This window comes from Poecilia formosa, unplaced genomic scaffold (genome assembly GCF_000485575.1).
Source record: "Poecilia formosa unplaced genomic scaffold, Poecilia_formosa-5.1.2 Scaffold346, whole genome shotgun sequence".
In the NCBI taxonomy this organism is placed as follows: Eukaryota; Metazoa; Chordata; class Actinopteri; order Cyprinodontiformes; family Poeciliidae; genus Poecilia; species Poecilia formosa.
Window position 1 is genome coordinate 414,487 of NW_006800285.1, and position 21,879 is coordinate 436,365.

The 21,879-nt window shown below is 40.6% G+C and overlaps 2 protein-coding genes and 1 long non-coding RNA gene across 9 annotated transcripts; 1 reads left to right on the forward strand and 2 right to left on the reverse strand.

The window, feature by feature from the left end:
• Positions 1–911: 911 nt before the first annotated feature.
• Positions 912–15,065, reverse strand: recql5 (RecQ helicase-like 5). 4 transcript variants are annotated; one of them, XM_016661862.1, is made up of 20 exons: positions 14,804–15,064; positions 14,502–14,623; positions 12,447–12,968; positions 11,662–11,758; positions 11,468–11,579; positions 11,226–11,388; positions 11,059–11,141; positions 6,340–6,561; positions 6,147–6,243; positions 5,638–5,674; positions 5,499–5,557; positions 4,964–5,034; positions 4,775–4,868; positions 4,534–4,686; positions 3,892–4,460; positions 3,736–3,805; positions 2,690–2,722; positions 2,450–2,659; positions 2,302–2,374; positions 912–2,213 (listed from the first exon to the last, which is right to left on the reverse strand). In XM_016661862.1, exons 1-20 carry the CDS (start codon positions 14,898–14,900, stop codon positions 2,089–2,091), a joined length of 3,009 nt encoding a protein of 1,002 aa, XP_016517348.1. In that variant the 5' UTR covers positions 14,901–15,064; the 3' UTR covers positions 912–2,088. The 4 variants fall into 4 exon arrangements, with proteins under 4 accessions (XP_016517348.1, XP_016517350.1, XP_007574266.1 ...); XM_016661864.1 differs by lacking the exon at positions 3,736–3,805 and having other exon boundaries at positions 3,852–4,460; positions 14,804–15,065; XM_007574204.2 differs by having other exon boundaries at positions 2,450–2,722; positions 14,804–15,063.
• LOC107833223 (uncharacterized) lies at positions 7,416–11,042 on the forward strand. Of its 2 annotated transcripts, XR_001658943.1 has the most exons (4): positions 7,416–7,757; positions 7,953–8,013; positions 9,471–9,592; positions 9,699–11,042. It is a non-coding gene; the product is annotated as an uncharacterized LOC107833223 (long non-coding RNA). The 2 variants fall into 2 exon arrangements; XR_001658942.1 differs by having other exon boundaries at positions 7,434–8,013.
• Positions 15,066–16,156: 1,091 nt separating the features above from the next.
• On the reverse strand, positions 16,157–21,087 carry LOC103153326 (butyrophilin subfamily 3 member A3). Of its 3 annotated transcripts, none has more exons than XM_007574205.2 (10): positions 20,924–21,087; positions 19,491–19,575; positions 19,023–19,121; positions 18,639–18,740; positions 18,388–18,522; positions 18,166–18,303; positions 18,004–18,055; positions 17,891–17,917; positions 17,101–17,127; positions 16,157–17,015 (listed from the first exon to the last, which is right to left on the reverse strand). In XM_007574205.2, exons 2-10 carry the CDS (start codon positions 19,548–19,550, stop codon positions 16,456–16,458), a joined length of 1,200 nt encoding a protein of 399 aa, XP_007574267.1. In that variant the 5' UTR covers positions 19,551–19,575; positions 20,924–21,087; the 3' UTR covers positions 16,157–16,455. The 3 variants fall into 3 exon arrangements, with proteins under 3 accessions (XP_007574267.1, XP_016517352.1, XP_016517351.1); XM_016661866.1 differs by lacking the exon at positions 20,924–21,087 and adding an exon at positions 20,362–20,702 and having other exon boundaries at positions 18,388–18,519; XM_016661865.1 differs by lacking the exon at positions 20,924–21,087 and adding an exon at positions 20,362–20,587.
• Between the last annotated feature and the right edge of the window lie 792 nt (positions 21,088–21,879).

The window sequence follows — 21,879 nt, forward strand, 5'->3', positions numbered from 1 at the left end:
TGCAACTGCAAGTTTAGATAAAAGCATAAATCTGATTTTTTTTTTTAAATTAAACGTACCCTTATTTTTTTATTATTTTTATTTTAGCAAAACAATGCAACATCCAAGTTTACACTATTTGCTGTTTTCCTTAAAAGACAATCCTTTTCTCATCTTTTTTCGTTTGCTGAACATTTTCTAAAGTTAGAACAAATATTTCTTCATCAAACAAGTTAGTAAACCAAGCACTGGGTTAAGGAAACAAGATAAAACAGTTTATTCCGTCTTCACATCATTTTATTTTATTACTTCTTTTTTTTTAAAACTATTTTTCAACATATTTTGTAACATGATGAACACTTGATCAAATCAGATAGCCACGGATAAAAATGAACCAGACATTTTTTTAAATATAATTTTATCCCTAGTTGTGATTTTGAAGTTTCCTGTGATTACTCTTATTTTCTTCTCTAAAATCCCACCAAATGTATTTTTTCTCTAATTTTTGCTTTTTTTCTTTTTTTTTTTTATAAATGCCTGCTAACCTAAGCTCATGTCAATAAGACCGATTTTCGTTTATGCATCTCATATGAGTCTTCTGCCTTTCTAATGCTTATTTGAAAGCGTGTTCTTTTCTGTCTTGTACTCAACTCGTTCAACCTACCTGACATAGACTGCATCATTTTCTCTGTAGCTGATCGTTTTGACCGTATCCTGGCAACCTGAATCCTGGGAGCTGATGTCTAGACATCAATATTTACTGGATTTGATAAGTGCTTCCATAAACTTCAATTTAGAGATCAGAAACCAAGAGTTGTTTTTTTTTTCACCATGCGAGACACACACTGCCTATAGTTTATTTTATCATAAACAATAATGAATCTTTATGTTTGTTTTTGCTTTTCTTCCACGCATTCTGCCATTACCAACAGTAAAAGTAAAACAATCTTTTATTTACAGAAGAAAAAAAAACTGATTTTCAGCAGCACAAATACAACATGAGGAAAAGACTAAAATATATTTTTAGCCCCAGCAGTGAGATGCAGCTTTCCCCTTGTGTTAAAATCAAGTAGTGGCTTCATCCCCCTCTATTTTAAATACACAGACATATATATACTCACGAATTCATAAAAATACAAACTAAAGCATTTTAGAAACAAAACAACTTTTTTTTTTAATAAAACACATTGAAGGCTGCTATGTGATTTGGTAAACATGTGGTCCTCAGAACAGGACCCTCTGTTTTATTAAACTCTGTTATAGTCACTTTTCCATCAGGAAGCACTGCGGTACTTTAGTCCGAAAGCTTCTAACCGTTACAGTACGACGTTGATGCATAACGAAGATGAGAGTGAGCGTGTCAAACTTCTTCCCTTAGAGAAGCTCTTTGTACTTCGGTGGGATCTTTCTTCCTCTTTTCCCAGTCTGAGTAGATCACCCAGAATCCTCTCTGCTTTTCAGCTCGTCATTGATTTTTCAGAGGATTTAGGTCTGAGAACCGAAATGGACTTACAAGGTTGTCTTTGTGTCATATCTGACCATATGACCTGCATCATTTCCTGTTTTCTGCCAGGCATGCATTTCAAATACCAAAGCGTTTGAGTGACCAAGGTTCCCCCTGGTTCCTTTAGAAAACAAACAGGCCCACATCATGATGGCTCCTCCGCTGTACTGAACAGCAGGCATGAAGGGCTTTTCGACATATTCATCTTTTGTTGCTTATGACAGCACTTCAACCAGATAAATTAAATACAGTTGTGTGTGACGTGTAATCTGTTCACAGCTACGCTTTTATTTGAAACACAAAGAAAAGAAATCCCGTCGACTTCTTGGATTCAAGTCGAGGATCAGGCTGTAGTGCTGCTGATCCAAGCGGACTCGGACACCTTGCATGACTTGACTCGAGGGGGCTAAAACATTAAGAGCAATTGTCTCATCGTTACACTGACAGAGGGTCAGTTTTATTGCTCATGTCTCGACATGACGTGCAAGCAGCTCCGAAAGCCCTTCATTTTAAGCTGTTTGAATAAAAGGCCTGAGATCAACAGCAGGTTCCAGACAGGCACTGATAAAGAAGGCTTTGACACAGGAAAAGGACTGCATGTCCCATCAGTCCTTGCTCTCTGGGGCTCTGGAGTTGTGCGGTCTCTTCAGGTTTGCCCAGTCGGCCTCGCTCTCGCAGCGCTGGACTCTGCTGAAGAACGTTTTGATGAGAACTTTGACTTCACTTTTAACTGCAGACACAGAGGTTATAGTTACTGAAACGTCAATGACAAAAACAAACAAAAAAAAATGTTCATATGGCATTAAGTGTTTAATTACCTTGGTTTTTTTCACGACTTTTACCCTCTGTAAGAAGGTGAGACAAGTATCGCGCAAAAGACTTAAACAGAACCTGTGAAAGCATTCACACATCTATTAAACACACGTTCAATTTAGTTCTAATTTGCTAATATAGAACTCTACACACCTTAGTGGCAAACTTTCCCTGAGTATAATAGGGGTTGAGATAATAGACCACAATGTTAGCCGTTTCCTGCAGCGTCACGGCCTTCACAGGGTCACAGAGGTTACCGGGGTCACCGGGCGGCGGCAGAGACCTCTCCTGCACCTCCGGGTTGAACGTCACTCTCCTTTTGCTGGAACCTAACGTCCGGCTGCGCTTCGCCGCAGGAGACGTCTCCTTCTGCTCCGCTTCCTTCTGCTCCGCTTCCTTCTGCTCCGCTTCCACCTCGTCTGCAGCCTGCAAACACACAGCACTCATTCATCGCCGAGAATTAATTAAAAAACTTAAATCCTGAACAGAAAGCGAGATTTTTATATCATGGACCAACACGAAGCAGTGCATAACTAAGAATCAGAAGGAGAAGTGAAACCCGTTCCGGCAAAAGCAGCTTAAGTCCTTCTTGGACTTTGACTAGGCCGCTCCAAAAAGCTGAATGTTTCATATTACTGACCTGCTACACAAACAAACCTTTGTCTTAAGGAGTATTTAATAATGATGAGTGGAAACTGGGTGTTTTTGGTTAAATATGAGAGAAGTATTTAACCAATAATAGTTGGTTAAATAGCTCTCAACTTAATAGATGGTAGAAGAAGGTTTTTTTTTATATGCAAGATAAAATCTATTGGTCTAGAAGTGAGTTTTTCTTTGGCTTGGGCCCATCACTTTCTGGTTTGCTGTTTTAGTTTTTAGTTGTTTTTTTTTTCACAAAAGCATTAGCGTTTAACTTTGCTCTCCCTCATAAATTCAGGAAACTTTTCAAAACCTGATCGCTCTTCATGCTCATTTTTTTCCTGAGTTATTCTGTAGTTAAATCCAAGAATCTAAGTTTGTTTTTTTTGTGTGTGTGTGTGTGGTGAAGTTAGTGACTACAAACTGTTCAGACAACTTTATTTCTGGTGTGTCTGCTGTTTTTCTCATCTTCACATGTGTTCTCTAACGAACCTCTGATGCTTTCTCAGAACATCTGCATTTTTACTGATGTTAAATTAAACACAGTTTGAATAACCAGTGAAGGTCATTTCTGAAGGCAGTCAGTTGCATTGGATTCTATTTAGGGGTATCAAAGCAAAAGGGGGGCTGAAATCAAATTCACGCCACACTTTTCAGATTTTTTTATGGGTAAAATAATGTAAAACCGTGCATCATTTTCCGTCCACTTCACAGCCGAGAGCACCAATAATCTCCAATAAAGCATGTTAAAGTGTGTGTCCATAATGAGACGTTATGAATATTTTTGTAAGACACTCTACCTCTTGAACTAAAAGCAGACTAGCAGGTACTTCTTCTTCTTCTTCTTCTTCCTCTTTAGGTTGGTTTGGTCTGAAAATGGTGAAAATGTAGTTAAGGTTGTAAAAAAGACTTTTACCAGTAAAGTTTGACAGAAATGTTTACTGAGGTTTAAGTACTCTGTGATCGTAGTCGTATCCTCATGAGGAATGTCTTCGACCAGAGTCAAAGTCACTTCTCTTCCCGCTTCCTGCTCTTCGTCGTCGGACAAGACGATGACTTCCCTTTTGGGTTCTATCAGGATCAGATCCTCGCTCTCTTCAAGCACAGGATCGCTCGGCAGGGAAAGCAGCTCCTGCCTCGACTTCTCTTCACAAACCTCACTGAGAGTCTCTGACGGCAAGCCACCTGCCTCCGGGCGCTGCTCTTCCTCCTCCGCGGGTTTTTTCTTCACAAAGTACTGCGAGATGTTGCGAGAACTCTTCGCCGCTTCTGCCATCTTCTGCTGCTTCCTGCTCATGACTCTGCCTGATTTGGCCGGGCTGACAGCTCCGGCTCCGGTTCTGGTGGACAGTGCCGTCTCCGCCTCTTTCACCCTGATCCGCTTGACGTCCGACTCCGCGGAGGAGTCGGCGATGAAGCCCCCGTTCTCCGTCGCTTTGCTAGACACGGGATTCAGGAGGTCCTTGGCGGACTGGAAGCAGTTAGAGGAGCCCCTCTGGCCCGCTCCCACTCTTTTCCGCTTCATCTGGAGCAAAAAGGAGGAGAATTAAATCGTGCTTGATGTTCTGCGATGCTTGTGTAAAAAAAGCCACTCGTACAGAGTAGATCTGGGAGGCCGAGGTGAAGCCCTGCAGCTCCTCTGGGTATAAACATGAGGAATTTCCATCGGGTTTATACTTCGTCTCCGTTTCTCTGGAGTCGTTGCTGCTGCCTTCTTCCGTCTGAGGGGCTGATTTTGTAATCTCCGACACCTTCAGGACAACAGATGAGTTAAATGAAAAACACGCCCGGTTTTATTTTAAAATCGCTCATATAGTGGTGCAGACATTGTCAGTCTACCTTCTTCAAGATGGCAGCTTTGTACAAGTTGGAGGATTTGCAGCTTTTGAAAACCTCGTACTCCAAATCCACCGCTGACATCAGACTGCTGCAGCTGAGAGACAGAAAGGAAATAAAGGAAGACTCTTATTTGTTTTATTCTATCGGGTTACAGCTGAACGCTTGTTGAGAACATCTGAGTCCTCTGACCTGAATATGTCTTCTGCCCCCTGGTGGTCACGCAGAGCATCTCGCAGGCGGTACAGGCAATGCTCTCTGGTCTGCAACGAGACTCAGGTTTACTAAATAAATTTTTTGCATTTGTTCTGTCAAAATGTACTTATTGCAGTTCTCTGGCTGCTTTGTGGCATGTTTTTAAAATGTAAAAACTAAAATTCACCTTTTATTTACTGTATTATTTTCTGTAGAGGAAGGAACGCAGGAAGGAACTGAACTTTTTCCGTACTTTTTGATTAACCCTGGAAACCTGTTTATTAAACTTCATGTCTTAATCTATTCATATGAAATGAACGTCCGTTGTGAGGCAATACCTAAATAAAAGTACATTTTTCACAATCTTGTATCAAAAGAGCAACTACATGGTGGACAGATGTAGGAAAAATGCATTTTCAATTAAAGTCTACACACTTTTGCGGCTGGACAGACACCTGCTGTCCCGCCTGTGAGTTAACGAGCGTTCGTTAATGAAAGCGGGAGAGGAATGTGCTCCAGTTCTGTCATGTACCTTCACGCTGAGCCGGGGGATCCTCTGGCTGCTGGCCTCTCTGAGCGGACAGTCAGCATCTGCACAACAGGAACGACTTGTTACACCACTGATAAACCTCTCGACTCGTCTCAGTGTCTTATTGCACTGTTGGCGGTACCTGGTGGAACAAAGTCCTCCCTCAGGCCGTCAGAGCCCTGAAGACACACGAGCATCAACATGAGTTAGCACTTTCACACCGGCACGTCTTTCAGCCACGCCGTGTGAAAACGATACTGTGACAGTCGTTTTTCTGTCGGACTGCACTGACAGAAAGGGGTTCAGGTTTTTATTCGGCTCATTTTTCTTTCACCGTCTCGACATTCCTGTGTTTGTTATGTTGTTCTGTAAAGGGTTTGGCTGGCCGCCGCTTAGAGCAGTTTGACTCGAACGTCGTGCCAGCTCTCTCAAACATGTGGGAGTGATTTCACAAGACGGGCTCCAACAGGAATGGTCAGTCTTTGCCGCTAACAGCTTGCATACAGATGGTAGAGAGGCTCCAAGATTCTATGTTCTATGCATTTTTAATGTTTAAGAATACATTTAAAAAAAATCCCATTTAGATAGAAAAAGTCTGACTGTGATGTGCTCAGATAGGCATCAGATTGTTCAATAAATATCAGAAGTCACCTTCCGTAGATTCATCTGCTTCCTGAAGAGGTCAGAAAACTCTTTCTTCCTCTTCTTGGTCTCCTCTTCAGCACTTCCTCCCTCCCCTTCATCGAACCTGCAGAAGTGGAAGGCAGCGTCATTATCATCATTACCTCACACCAAGTCGCATTCAAACCACATTTCGGAATGCGCAACCAAGCGTTCGCCCTGCCTTTCGAAGCCGTAGCCCTTCTTCCCTCCTTCGTATTGCTCCGGCATGAACCCGAACGGCCCTTTGGGTTCTCCACTCTGGCCCTCTTCGGTCTTGGTGCAGAGGGCGGCTGCTCGCTCCAGCTGGGCCCGCACGACTTTGGGGTTGAGGCAGAAGTCGCAGGCGCCCGCGCACTTCGGCGTCTTGTCCCCAAAAAACTTGGAGATGTTGGCATGGCGACATCTGATGAGAATAAGGACGCGAGATATTGATTAATGAGCTAATGATCTAAAGTTGAAGGATCTTTCCGATTGACCAGCAATTTTCTTAAAAGCCTGAGTTTTCTCTCATATACAGGGTTGACCGTATTTACATAACATGAACTGCTAAATTTTTCATAATATGCTTAATTTAAATAAATATATAATTACATTTTAACATCAGTAAGTGTCAGCTGTATTAAATGCTGAGTAACATTAAACTTTATATTTATAAAAAATAAACAGGAACATCTAAGCTGCTGAACCAAAAAAATAAAAGATAAAAAGGATAAAATATGTAAAAAAAAAAAAAATTAAAAAAAAAATTAATCTCCATAAATCCCATAAATTGGAACTTAAGGAGCTTGACAAGGGTTCATATATCTAAACACAACAGCATAAAGTGCATTTTGCATCCCAAAGCAGAATCTGATTGGATCGTTTCTCTTTCCCATTCTGGTATGGTCCCGCCATCTTTGTTTCTGTATCAACTGACTGCACTTATGGATGACCAGAGGCGCCCTCATCTGGATGACGTCCAAATTACAACACTAAGAGAAGGCTTAAGTGGACATTATTAGTGAGTCGACCGGAACCAATTTTAATCTAATAAACCATTAATCGACAATTAACCGCAAGTCTATTAACCGTTTGCATCCCTAGATGAGAAGATAAAAGAGGAGAGAAAGAGGTTCAGCTAATGTCCCTGCATTATCCAGCAGAGCCTTATTGATCATCAGCTATTGTGTAACCATCGCATATTTAGAATCAATGCTTGTGTTATGACGTCAGTCAATAATTATTGTCTTTTTTAAAAGAAAAAATATGAGTAACACAAAACTCACTTTCACAAAATGTCCTCATAAAATTCAGATTATAAAGTTTGTTAGAAAAAACACCAGACAGTCTCACTTTTTAACCACGGTTACATAACCGCCAACATCCACACATCCTCGCAGCCACAGAGCCCGCTTGGGAATCAGCCGCATCAACCCTAACGCTAGAAACGGGAACGCTGCCACTTCCTTTTGTGTGAACAGGGAAGCTTTGCAGAGCAGGAGTAAACCAGAGGGCAGCAGTAAGTGTAAAGCAGCAGTCCCTCCCAGACAGGACTGTCAAAGAGAAAACTGCAGCCTCTGAGATAGGCGAGGCTATAACAGGAAGAACTCAAGAGCAAAGGTATAAGATGACTTTCCGTCCTACTTTAGGACCTGCAGCAGCATCACACAGCAACAAACCAACAAACTAGTTCTGCCAAACAAAACCCTCTGCAGGGGAACTGCTCCTGGGAACACACTGTAGCATGCTCACACGGTCTCCACCCTGCCTCCTCCTCCTCCTCCTCCTCCTCCTCCTCCTCTTCTGTTCGCTCAGGAACTTCTGACACTCAGTGTGGACTTGACTAAGTGTTGGAAAACTGCTGAGATTCTCACAGGTAGGTGTCTTTCAGTAATTCTCAGCATCAATATGACTTAAAAAATAGCGACAGCTGTGAAAAAGTTTGAAGAATGTCTTAAAAATAAGGATTTAATTGTAAACATATGCTATAAAGTCAGAGTAGAATGCATCAAATTGCATGGAAATCACTTATTTACTGCAGTATGTTGTGCATAAAGGTTGTTTCTAAGTGAAATAAATCCCCAATTGGCAAAAGCATCCTGCATTTTTTTTTTCTTGGAAAAAGCAAATAAACTGTTCTGGTACTTGCGTTTTAGACTGAAACAGTAAAAAGTTCCTCCAGTCTCTAAAAGTTTGGAGTGAAACGAACAAATCTGACGCCTTTCTCAGTTTCAATATACTAAAAAAATGTAAGTAAAAAGTCTAAAATTACAGTAAACCCAGCTCTGCTCAGAGCTGTTTCTGATTATATTTGGTACATGCTGTCCAGAGAAACATATGTTTGTGCTTAAAGTCACTTAAGCAACGCCAGCTTCTCAGTGTTTTCAATGATCACGTGTCTCTGGACAGGAAAACACTCAGCTAAGGCTCTTCGATACATGTAGGTTTAATAATTGTAGAGCTTTTGTTTAAACTGTAATATAAATCTAAAACCCCAAAAGGAAATAGAGCGTCACACCCATGTGAGCAATTCAGCAAGAACACGGCAGCACCAGCAACAGTAAACAACTGAAATCTGCTTCCATTATGCACATTACAGTGTGAAACTACAAGGCAGAAAAGGCTAAACTTATAGTTAAAGTACTTTACTAAATTATTCCTAACTCTTCGATCTCTCCATGAGCTCTGACATTACGACAAAAAGCTTGATTATATTTGTCGTTCTTTTAATTTGGTGTCAAAAGCAGAGCACAACTGCACCTCATGAACGGCTCCTAAAAATGTCCTTCGCACACAAATCTGAAACATTAAACAAGTAATTGTGTTACTCTAAACAAAACCAGAGCAAACAATGTCTTATGTTTGCTCCACTGGGGTGGAGTTTCACCTTCCAGCAGAACAAAAAATAATAATAAAAAAAAAACTTTCAGCCAAAGCTACAAGGAATGTATGCATGCATTGGAATAGCCTAGTTAAAGTCCAAGTCTACATCTTTTAAGAAGCCATCTGTGGCGATATTTGATCAAATAAATGTTTCAGTACTCTTCACGTAACTTCGGAAGGCAACTGGTTGCACTGGATTTTAATTGGAGGTAGAGTAAAAGTGGTTACACAAGAGCACACAACTTTTTTGTGAATATATTAAAAAAAGTTCAATGAGTATGATTATTGTTGCAGGTTACATTTGTGCTTAAATCTGCCCAGGAGTAGTTTCACTTTCAGACACACAGGCAGTAAAACTCCTGGGTTTCCTTTTCCTCAGTGTACAGAAACTGATAGCAGACACACACTCTAATGTGACTCAGACATGCCTTTTGTGCTTTGTGGTCTCAGCAGGATGGATGCCAGAGAGGAGACAGTGGGTCTCCTGAACAATGTCTGGCTCAAGCTTCAAAGTCTGCCCAGTGCCCACCCTCTGGAGCTGGGAGGCTTCTTCATCCTCCTAATCTTCATCTGTGAGTCATGCCTCCTTTTTTTATTTATTTATTTATTTATTTTAAGAAAAAAACACATTTCTTGGAATTTTTAAAATATATTAAAATATATATAACTTTCCAACAGTTATGGTGATTTTCATGATGGTGCTCACCTGCGTGAGCCACTGCTGCTGCTGCTGCTGTAAGTCCAAACAGGACGAGCTCGACGTCTGAGGGAACATTTTTACTTTCAGGCAGGTTTTTCCTGCCGATCTGCTCACCTCTGTGCTTAGAAATCGGACATAAGCTGCACAGCGTGTGCACAAAAAAGGAGGCGGTGCCACAGCACAACAAAACAAACTCTTGGATTGCGTTCTAGGCTAACAAATCACACCTGTTAATGCGGCCAGGCTTTCAGGAGAAGCAGCATTCCCTTGGAGCATCCCTGCCTGCGGAGCAAGAGCAGCTCATCTACCAGGAGGAGAAAGCGGGGCCGGAAACAGCTGACTTATAAGCAAATACGCAGCACCGAACAGGCTTACAGGTCTTCAAAAAAACCACAAGCTGCTCAGTGTTAGATGAGCGGAAAGCCATATTTGTTTGAGAATGATTTATACTGACCTTGTATCATTCCTCTGTGAGGAATATTAGAATGGAAAGTTGATGTTTTAACTTTATAAGCAAGTAAATAGTTGCATGTTGGGATACACTATGAGGAAAATGGATTCTAATCTTTTTTTTCCCCAATTTTTTTGTTGTTTTCAGGATTTAAATTATAATAGATTAATTTCAATGTTTGAATTGAGAAACATAAAAAAAGCACAACACAGGAACACAGCTGAAAGTTGTTTAAGGATCAGATAGCAAAGTCTCTTGTTCCAATTTAAGCTCATAAAGTGGAGATTTATGTGGTGATGTTTTTCCAGTGAGGAAGAGGAAACCAGGAGAAATGTCATCTGAAAGCGACGGATTAGAGTACAAACAAAACACGCTACGGAGGAATTTATAAGATCTGTGTTGAGAGAACATTTTTGACAAAACTATAAATCAAAAAAAGTTATGCAATTAAACCTAAACACTGATGCATTCATTTTGTCACATCTGCTACTCTCAATAATCAGTGAATCATTAGCGTAAACAAATAACACTATAAACAATGAAAGTCTCTCCCTTGTGGCTCAAAATTGCATTAAAAAAATTAAAACAGCTAAGGCACGGCTGTAAATTTAACTATGTTTGATATTTCTGAGACTTTCAGGCGATTTGCCTCTAAAATAAATTTGCCTTTTAAAGTGTTCATTGGAAGCAGGGAACAGAAGGACAAGTCTGCCCCCTGCTGTTCTGAAATTGAAACTTGGATATTCAAAGAAGGGAATAATGTTTATATCTGAAACTGTTTAATGAGCTCAAGTACACCGACGTGAGATTTTTACTGCATCATAATGTAGTAAAGTGATTTTTATACAATAAAAATGTTGTTTCTAAAGGATTTGTGTGTCTCTCACCCTTCATGCTCACAAAAAAAAACCATGGCTTCCAAATCCGTGAGGGCTGCTTTGTCAGTCTCCTTAAAAGAGCCTCGTTTCTCCTAAAAGAAATTAAAGAAACCTTCAGGCAAATGTTGTGCTGTTAAAGTTTCATCATTCTAAAGCTCTTCTGCCGCTAATCCGACCTGTCTCCGGGTGACTTCCTGCCGAATGAGGAAGTGTAGCTGCTCCTTATCCTTCCGACTGTAATACGTGCGACACAACGAGGGCAGACCGTCTCTACCTGCTCGTCCGGACTCTTGGTAGAAACCCGCCAGAGATTTGGCGAGGTTCCAGTGTGCGACAAATCTGCAACGACGTCAGCACGCGTGTAAAAATAAAAAATAAGAGAACAGGAAAAACAAAAGCAGGATATTTGCTGCCTTACCTGACGTTGGCTTTGTCCACTCCCATGCCAAAGCTGATGGTTGCAACAATAACCAGCACCTTCCCCTGCATCCACTCGTTCTGCGCCGCTGTGCGATCTGCTGCCTTCATACCTACAAAAGTCCAGAGTCTTGTCACTTGAAACCCAGAATGCACGTGGGGTTTAAAAACCTCAGACACAATTAAACATCCTACCTGCGTGATAAGCCTTCGCTACGACTCCAAGCTTGTTCAGCTGGTAAGCAACCGTTTCACAGCCATCCCGGGTTCGACAGTAAACAATCCCACAGCCCTGAACACAGGGTAAAAAAACCCCAAAAACAAACAAAATCTCATTTGTATCTGATTTAAATACATATAGACAGAAAATTTGCTCATCAATTAGGAGTTGTGGCATATTATTGCTTTAACTCTGGACAGAGTTAAAACATATTACATCTGTCTGTTTCTGCCAAAAAGCTTTAGAGAGTTTTCTGTCTTCACCGATCAAAACTTTTAAGAGTTTGGTGAGACAAATTAAAAACTTTGGCTTATTAACTGGTAGAAACGGAACTGATAACAAGCAAGGGCGCAGCTGCAGACCCAGACATGAGCAAAATGAGATTTTTTTTTTTGTCATGAGCACGAGGGAAAAACTTCCTAAGAAGAGGCAGTTGAAGAGGAGGTACTATGTGTACTAAAGACATATTAAACAGAATTGAATAGAGATCTAGCTTGATCTTTAAGAATCACTGTTCAATTTGCTTTCTAATAAAATAACTAAAAGCCAAATGCGCATTTCTCTGATTGATTCAGCGCGTCTCTCTTTATTAAATAAGAATATTCAAAACACGTTTTAAATTAAGTGGGAGACATAAAGGTGCAACATTAAAAAAAAAAAAAAAGACTCCAAAGCTGCTTCACATCATTACCACTGAGGTAAATGACACCAGGTTTGTACAATGTGTTACTATAATCACTCAAGGCTCTATTTTACAAACCTGTTCAGCAGATCCACTGTGCATAGCCAGAGCTTTTTTGATGAAGGCATGGAGGTGAGCATAAGGGTTCGGCAGCAGATCCCTGAAGATCACGTCGTAGTGAAGGTTGCTGCGGAAGACGGGTGTGACGAAAGACATCGGACAGCGCAGCCTAAGCGACTGAACGATGTCTTCTTGAACGTTCTTGGGAGCTGTTGCCGTCAGCGCCAAACAGGGAACTCCCGGTATGCGAGCCCGCAGCTCGCCCAGTTTGAGATAGTCTGGCCTAAAGTCGTGGCCCCACTGGGAGACGCAGTGAGCCTCGTCCACAGCCAGGTAGGACAGCAGGCCGCGGGAACACAGGCCCGTCAGGCAGGGCTGGAAAGAGGGCGACGCCACCATCTCTGGAGTGATGTAGAGCAGCTTCAGTTTGGGCCGCTTGCTCCCCAGGTCAGCCAGGATCAGACGGCGCTCGCCCACCGGAAGCTTGGAGTTGATGGAGCAGGCGGCGATGTTGAGCTCCTTCAGGTGATCCACTTGGTCCTGGAGAATATCATGCAGTTTAAATAAAGTATCAGCAGTGTGTAACGTGAAACAAAACCCCACATCGACACCATCAATTTAATCTGCGGTAATCTTAACATTGAAAAAGATGAGCCAACTTTGTTGGTTAATTTGAATGACCTGGTTGTCTTAGGAGGAAAATCTGTGTGGTTACCTGAATGTCTGTGTGGAGAATTGAATAGCTTTGAAGAACTATATCAGCTAAAGTGGGTACTGCCTAGTCTAATGTGATTTCTACTAAAGAAAAATTAATAGTTTTGTTTTTTTTAATAGGAAATAGAAATCCTTTCAATTGTATTCTTCAATGTCAAAAAGCTAGTTATTTTAACAGGGATATCCTTTCTAGTTTGAGAGGCTTTACAGAAAAAGTTGAACCAATGTGCTGTGACAAAATAACAGAAAATCCAAGAAAACAGTCACATCCTTTTGACTTTCTTTCCTGGCTCTCCTCGGGACCTTGGTGGCACGTTGTAGCATGATGCCAAAGACGTTTAACATTGCCGTGATCAGCTGGTCAGAGTAACCTCTGACACCAATGAGGACTACATACCATTCCAGACGGATGAAGATGAACTGAACTGAGGTTCACATGATGATATTTGGTTTCCTACTGTTTCCTTTATACATTACATTTCTTTTTATAGTGTGTGTTTGTATTCCTTAGACTGAAAAACAACAACAAAAAAACAGACTTTTGCATTTTATTGTTCTCTTTTTTTTTCTTTGATTTTAGATAGTTCCCACTTATATGTAAGAATGATAAAAAAGGAGGGAGATGTTAGAATTACTATGAGTTGTTATCACTCTTACATTAGTAGTCTTGCATTACTGGTTCTTAGTTTCCAACTGTGTGTGAATCACTGCTATGTTGACACTTTTTGACCAACATTTTACAGAATGTCTCTGTAGCATGATTATCTCTAACAACAGAATGTTCCTATGAGAAATCGCTCTCATGAGAAAAAGACTTGATGACCTGTGTACAGAGACACAACCTCCTTATCTCTCCTTTCTGTGAAAATAAAAGGCAAGGCCGAACTGAAAGTTATCAGAACCCGCAGTGAATGACTCGCAGGAGCTGTACGCTGCGATTTCTCTTTTCATGAAAGCTGGGTTGAAAACTCATATACGTTGTCTGTGGTTCTTTTCATGTAGGTTGAGAAAATACGTATAATCTTAAACTATCAACCTACCAAAATTACTGCACACACAATAAAATAGACAAACTCTACCCGAGTAAACTTTTATTGGTTAGAAGTGGGTGTTAGACTGCAGTAGATATTATATTGTAGATAGTGTTAATCAAAAAGGGTGATCAGCAAGGCTCTGTATATGATCAAATTATATTCTTCCTCTTAAAGAGGCATTTCAGAAAATACAACAGCAATAACATTCTGTAGTAATGTTTTTGTCGTGTGATAGCATTTACAGAAACTTGATGAGATTTTCTTTTGTTTTTAAATTCCGCAGATTGCCCCGCAGAATCAGTATGAGGAGAGGGAAGAGTCTGACCTGAATGAGAGCGATTAGCGGGGATATAACCAGAGTAATACCCTCAGCCAGCACTGCAGGCAGCTGGTAGCACAGAGACTTTCCTGCTCCGGTTGGCATGCACACGAACACATCCCTCTGACCTAAAACAAGACAAAAAAAAAAAAAAAAGTCAATTTTTTAACAATGAAAGACAGTTTGACTTCCTTTCGTAGCCTGCTTCAAATGTTACATGTACTGAATGGGATAGCACTGCTGCTAGGAAAGAGAGAAGACAAAAACTGAGAAGAAAATATGAATTAAGTAGGCTGTATTTGACTTACCACTAACGACAGCCTTAACAACATCTTCCTGAAGCTTAGACCTAAAGCCGTCGAAGCCGAAGTGAGATTTTAAAGCCTGTTTTAAACTTGTTGACATCCTTCGTCCGACTACAGACAACTCTCTCGTCGTCGCACACCTATTACGTCATTTGAGTCGGATAAAAAGACGAGGAAATAAAAGTAATGATAATAATTATTTATTCTCATTGACATTATATATTGTAGCCATTAAGTTATTTACTTTGATTATTTTCAACTTTAACCGAAAATAAAGAAAAAGTCAACTATGACATATTTAGTAACAGTGAACTCGAGCTCTGATTGGTCCAGCTAGGTGCACCTGCTAAGACACACGTTGTTTTTTCAGCCTGAAATTTTAATTACCTGTCGTGATTCTTGACCTTTGCTTCCTGTTGCACGAATTTGTTGTACATTAATAAAAAAAAAAAAATAATAATAATAAATAAACAAACAATGACCTGCTGTGATTTTTAGGCTGCTGTTTGTTGCACTTCAGTCAAGTTTCAACATTAATAAAAAAATATTGTAAAATGAATGAATGAAGGCAGCTTTATATTATACTGGGATGAATTCTAAAAAAAATTGGCCTTATTTGTGTAAGTATTTTAATTTTAAAACAAATTGAGCTTAGTGTAAATTGTAGATGATGAAATACTTCAGTAATCACTTACAGTCTGTTAATTTCTAAATGACAAAATGTCTATTTTGTACAAAGCATTGTTAGAGTAAACTATGTGATTGTTCATTAGACTTAAAATTCTCAAAAGTCAAAATACCACCTATGGAAATTATAACAAGGCTTGGCTCACGCTTTACTGTGGCTGCACAAGATTAGAAAATCTGATATTGTGTCTTCCCCGTTTTAAATGCTTTCAGAATGAGGAAGGCGAGCGCTGCTGGTACCTGGCAGGCTTATCTCTGATTGGACCTGCTGATCTACTGGGATTTGCAGACACAATCATCTTTTGGGCAAAAAAATGAATACTCTAAAACAGAAACCAGTACCAAATTCCAGGATGTTTGATTATAAAAAACTTATCTAACAAGAGTTTCTACCTAACTAATTAACTTGAAAACCATCAGCTTTCAAGTTATATTATTGACGAGATTGGGCAATATTAAAATTGTAGATAGACTTGGACTCTTCATGAATATGGTGCTTGTTTTATTTTTCTTAGATAATTCTGATTACTGATGTTATATCAGAAGATGTGATAAGATCAAAAGAACATGGGAAGGAAACAGTAACCAACAGTGGCTAAAATAAATAAATTCAATAATTTAAAGATCTTCTTTTAGGTCTTAAAAGAGAAATAAACAGCGCAATTAAAACTGAATTTGATTTATTCTTTATTCACAGAAGTGCTTTGTTGTTATCATATTAGTATTGCACAATACAGAAGTTGTTTTTTTTACATTGGAGTTTCTGCTCAAATGTCTGAAAACACAAAAGACCAGAGGGTGGTGCTCTAACTCTATGTTGAGAAAATAGCAGCAGAAGTCACATTAAAGCAGAAGCAGCATACAGAGTGGTCATTTATATCAGGATTGCACCGCTATTCTGGGTTCTTATACTCTAACTTTACTGGTTCATACAGGAAAACCTGACTGGTGGGTGGTGGTGGAGGAACCTAGGCCCACAGGCAGGATGTGGGGCAGAGACAGTGGGTCTTAGGTGCTGGAGACCGGATCACCAGATCCCTAACAATCTCCACTGTACCAAACAACGGGAACAGCCTCTCGGTGAAGGTCTCGTTGTAGGTGTAGATGTGCAAGTGTTTGTCCACGTCGTAGAAGGACAGCTGGCCGTTGTCGTAGTCGAGGTAGACGCCCACCTTACGGGGGATCAGGCCCGGTGGCAAGGCGGTGAAGGGGACCGTCAGTGCTTTAAACTCGGTGCCCCTCTCCAGCCGCAGGGTCATGTACCCGGTGTTAGTGTTCAGCGACTTGAAGCCCTTCCTCAGCGCCGACTCTTTGGCCACGCCCAGCCGCCAGTCGCACTCACCCACCTCCGCCTCCCAGTAGTGGCGGCCGGAGCCCAGGCCGTGCAGGCCGACGGCGCACCACCACCCGTCGAAGCGCTGGTGGTAGTTGGGAACATCCTTCCGCTCGAAGCCGCAGCGCATCCTCTTCTCGTCGGCAGAGATGAGCAGGTCTGGGTTGGCCGTGTCCAGATCCAGAGTTACCTCCACTTTGGGCGGGAAGGAAGACGGTTTGAATATCAAAGACGACTCAGAAAACTGACCAAAATATTTCCAGGAAACGTGTTCAAGTACCTGCAGCATCTCCAATCCAGTCCCACACTACAAGAACAATAACAATAAAAAAAAAAGATTTATCTCAGCATGAACAGAACTTTTATTTGCAACTGATACATGTGAGGAAAATTTCTGGAAAACACTAAAATTCATCTAATTAGCTGCTTCGAAAACACAAAAGACCAGTGTACCAGGGCCCTTAAGGGGCGTGAGAGCTGTTTTAAACAAGCTAAATAGATCTCTTGAGATCATGGTCGTCTGTTCTTTCATTGTGGTATAAAGACTTGGGAGGATTAAGAAAATAATTCTTACATAGGAAAAACTCTCATTTCTATTTGGCTGCCTAATTAACCGGTTTTAAACTTCAGTACACAGCCAGGGCACTTCTGACATGGCTTGTTTTTCCTCTTCTGAATAAATGAACACAAATTAATATTTATTTATGTTACTGTTGGATCATCCTCATGCAATAAAGTTGAATCTGTATTAAATTTCTATCTTAGAGTGCCGATAAGAGTGCTAGATGCTGTAAATAGCAATATTTCACAGATATTTCTACATATAAGCAATGTTTCTGGTGTAAATCATGTCTGTTTTTCCAGATTTTTTTTGGAGCAAAACAATATTTTCATCTTACTTGTACTATAATGGCAATATAACTCCTGTGTTCCTTGGAAATAGTTTCTATTAAGTAATCTGTAACTTATCGAATAAAATCTATAAATTTAAGCTGTTTCTATTTATCCCTTGAAGAGATTTGCCATAAAAATTTCAAAGTGTGTACTTTGATATTCTTGGTCTCATTTACCTGGCTGAGGAATGTAGGATATGGCACCTGGAAGGGAAACGATGAAACCGATGAAAACGAACATGTCGTTTCATTAAACCGCATCAGAATAAATTCTGGAGTGATTTACAAACCAATCTTGTGAGTTCTCTGCTTCCACAAAAGCCACTGCTGTGGGATGGTGTTCTGCAAAAACAAAACAAAACAAAAAAAAAAAAGGGGGCGCAGGGGTGTTGTTAAATTTTTGGCCCCGAAAATGTTCAGTATATTCTGTGATTCACAACACAAGCTGCTACCTTGTCAGGTCGCTGAGACGCTAAAGTCCACAGAACCAACTCCATAGCAGTCAGGAGATTGGGCGCGCGCCCCCAGCGCCAGGCTGACTGGAGGTCCTCCAGGATCTTGGCGACTGGTTCTCCGGGCCACACGCTTTGCTGAGCGTTTATTAGAAAGAACAGCTGTTATTTTGAAGGTTCGGTACAACGGGAAGGGTTTAGTCGCATACTTAAGCTTCCCACCTCAGGCTGGGCCCTCAGGTCTTTGATCCAGTTAAGGATGACGGCTTTGGCCCGCTCCAGGTCCTGTCCGTTAATCAGATCAGGCTGCTTGCCCTCGTCCATCTCTGGCCAGCCATCAGTCTGCATCAGTGTCTTCTGCACACAGAAATTCACCTTAAGGTACACACCTTAGCTTTCATACCTCTGTCATTGTTTTAATAAGCGATATGTTGTTGTTGTTTGAGGTGGTTTTTTGTATCTTGGCTTTGCACCTTGTTCTCCAGCATGGATGCCGACTGCAGGACGAAGAGTCGGCAGAGAGAAGACGACCAAGTGTCATCTTGGTTACAGATGTGCTCCAGGACTTCTGACCTCTGCAGGAATGAACAAAAAAAAGAGGGAAAAAAAGAGTGAAAGACAGCAGATAATTCTCTTATTCTCTTATTTTGTACGGCGGCTTTCCTGTTGGACTACGAAACAATTAGCTGTGTAGTGCCATGTGATGTTACAGAATAAGAAAGTAAAAGAAACAAAAGAAAACACAAATAAAAAATCCCCAGCTTAGATAGGTAAGAATGTTCTGAGAAGTTGAGGGGAAAAAAAATAATACTCTAGATTGCTTTTGGAAATATGCTTCTTTCGTGTTGAAGCTGTACCTGGCAGACCCGGCTCAGGTCTTTCGCCAGCTCCACCACAAACAGCTGATCCTCATCCAGAGGCTCCTTCTTCTCTCTCTTTGCTCTCTTGTTCGACTCCTATCAGGGGAAAAAAGAAAAAGAAAAAAAAACACAAACAAAGGGGTTTCTGTTAGATACTCATTGGAATGAGAGTGAGGCTTCAAGACCCACACTGAGGATGCCAGTGCTCGTCCAGAAGTGCTTTAGAAAGTAATAATGTCAATCTGGAGAGGAGGCAGTTGCACTGCCTGATCAAAATGCACATCAAGGCTCTAATGGTGTTAGCAGAGACATCCAACTGGCTCTTTTCTGCTAAATAAAAGCAAGGTGCGCATCCTAGATGGCCGTGATAGCAATGTTTTCAAATGAATTATCTACTTAAGTAACAATGTGACCTAAAGAAAAAAAAGTTTGAACATTAAACATGTTGAAGAAAACAACGCTGACCTTAATCTTGGCTGTCAGGTTTTTGGCCGGCTCGACCATGAAGTGAAAACACTGCATCATCTTGGCTGCTGTCTGTGCCCGTGTCCTGCAATGACCAATGACAGATTCAGGTAAATGCTGCTTCCCAAAAGCATCATGGGTAGGTGTAATAAAAACAAACACGACCTCTTTTATTTATTGTTTTTCCAGTGTGTGCTGTTGCCCTGAAATGCCCTATAACCAGTTTTTAAGGGAATGTTAAAAATCTGAATGGTTTGAACAAGCTGAAGCCAGTTTACCTGACACATCTGAAGTGAAATCCTAACCCTGAAATACTTTTTTTAAATTATTTTTTATTGCGTTTCTCCTCATAACAGAATTAATTCTTCACGGAGAGATCAAAACAGGAATGCTTCTTTGAAGGAGGTGGACTTTGTGCAAGAGGTTAATTAATGTTTACGGCCAAAACATCAGCATGGAGCTCATGACACGTGATGGAAACTTCACCTTTCTGCACAGCGTGATCACAACAGCAATGCCTCGGAGCACCTCTGCAACCTAAACAAACTCAAGGAAGTGCAATTAGTCCAGAAAAATAAGTTATCAAGCCAGAAGCCATTATCAACCAGAGCGGAACCAGAAAACTCAGGATTTTTTTTTATTTTTATTTTTTACCAGTTTCCCTCCGTTTACTAGAACTTTCAAACTATTCAAGTTTTTCTAACGATGTGTACAATTGCTGAATGTGTCAATCTGTTCTCTTTCAGAACAGATTGACACATTCAATCTGGGCAAAGTTCGTTTATATGTTGGGCCTGCCCGGGTCGTGTCCTTGTTAAGGTCCTCTCTCTGTCTGAAATCCTTACACCTTCTCTGTTTATGCCACACTCACATTCTCCTACAATCTGCAGAGCAACACAAACCAGTCAGATTGCGCATCAGAAATCCATCATTGCCGCTCCCATAGTCCAGCCTCATGCTCAATTATTAAGATGCAGCAACAAAACATGAAAATAAAGAAGACTGTCTAAGTTGGGGTTGAATGACGCTTTTGTTTTTTTAAAATTAAACATTTCATTTTAGAACAAGTGACGGTTCACGCGGGATAAGAAACATACCGGATTTTGATTTAAATGCACGCAGCACGTCCGGCGATCTTATTCATACTGTAGGAGAGCATGACCACGCAGTTTCAAACCCCGACCCAGTTTGAGGTCAGCTGATGACTGCGCAAGAAGTAAATACAGAGCCGCAGAGCGACTTTGCAGCAGATCTGCACCGAAGCGTCAGCAACTCTCTTCATACACATTGCAAACTTAATTTTGTTTTCCCACTATCATAGAGTCCCATTAAACGTGTTTTTTCTTTCAGGCAGCTCCACACAATTTCACCCCTGCAGTGCGTCATGCAGATAAACCTCGCTGGTTTTTACGTATCGCTGAAGCGCAGCTTACCTTAAAATTGAGATTTCTGCAGATTTTTGTTGGGTCTCTTCTTGGTTTAAAAAAATAAAAAAAAGCAGGAGGGTTCGGCTCGGGAAGAAGTCTAGTCTGTGTGCTGCAGAGTCTGACCTTGTTTACGTACCAAACTAGCGGTTGGTTGCTCGGGGAAGTTCGGTTTTCTCCGTGAGTGACGCAAGCGGCTGTCCAATTGGCACAGCGCTGAGTCACGCTGGAGAAATAATAACACTGTCTTCCACTCAGGAGAAGGAGCTGGAAAAAAAATAAATGTTAAATCCATACATTACTAGTTATTTAAAACCCGGGGAGCGAGTCAACAATGTTTATTTATTAAATTTTTGTGGCTATTTCAGTTGGTGTTGAGTTGAAAACATCATAGCAGAAAACAAATCAGTGTCTTTTATTACCATTTTAAGCATCTTTATAAACAACTTAATTTGTTGTGCAAGTGCTGTCAATTTAATGAGGTTAAAATGCACAGTGAACAACTATAAGATATGACACATGGCGTTACAAAAATGTCCATATCCTCTTTCTGCATTTTGTAATTTTAACTACAAACACCAATGTGTTTTATTGGGATTTTATGTGACAGACTGTATAGTAGACAGACAACGATACATGCTTCTCAAATTTTTCTACAAATGAAAATCTGAACATTTTGGTGTATATTTTTGTGTGATCTGAACTGTCAGCAAATACATTTTTGAACCACCTTTCAGTCCAATTAAAGCTGAAAGTCTGCTACCGGCTTTGCAGATCTGAAATTTGCGTCAACTCTTCTTTATTCCATGCAAGTGGATATTAAAATAAACTCACATGTGCTGTTTTTTTTTTTTTTGCCTTTTAGTTAAGCTATAATCAGTTGCACCATTGTTTTATTTAGAGGAAAAAGTATAAATGGGGCTGAAAGAAGTGCATGCCACACTTATCAGATTTTTATCCGCAAG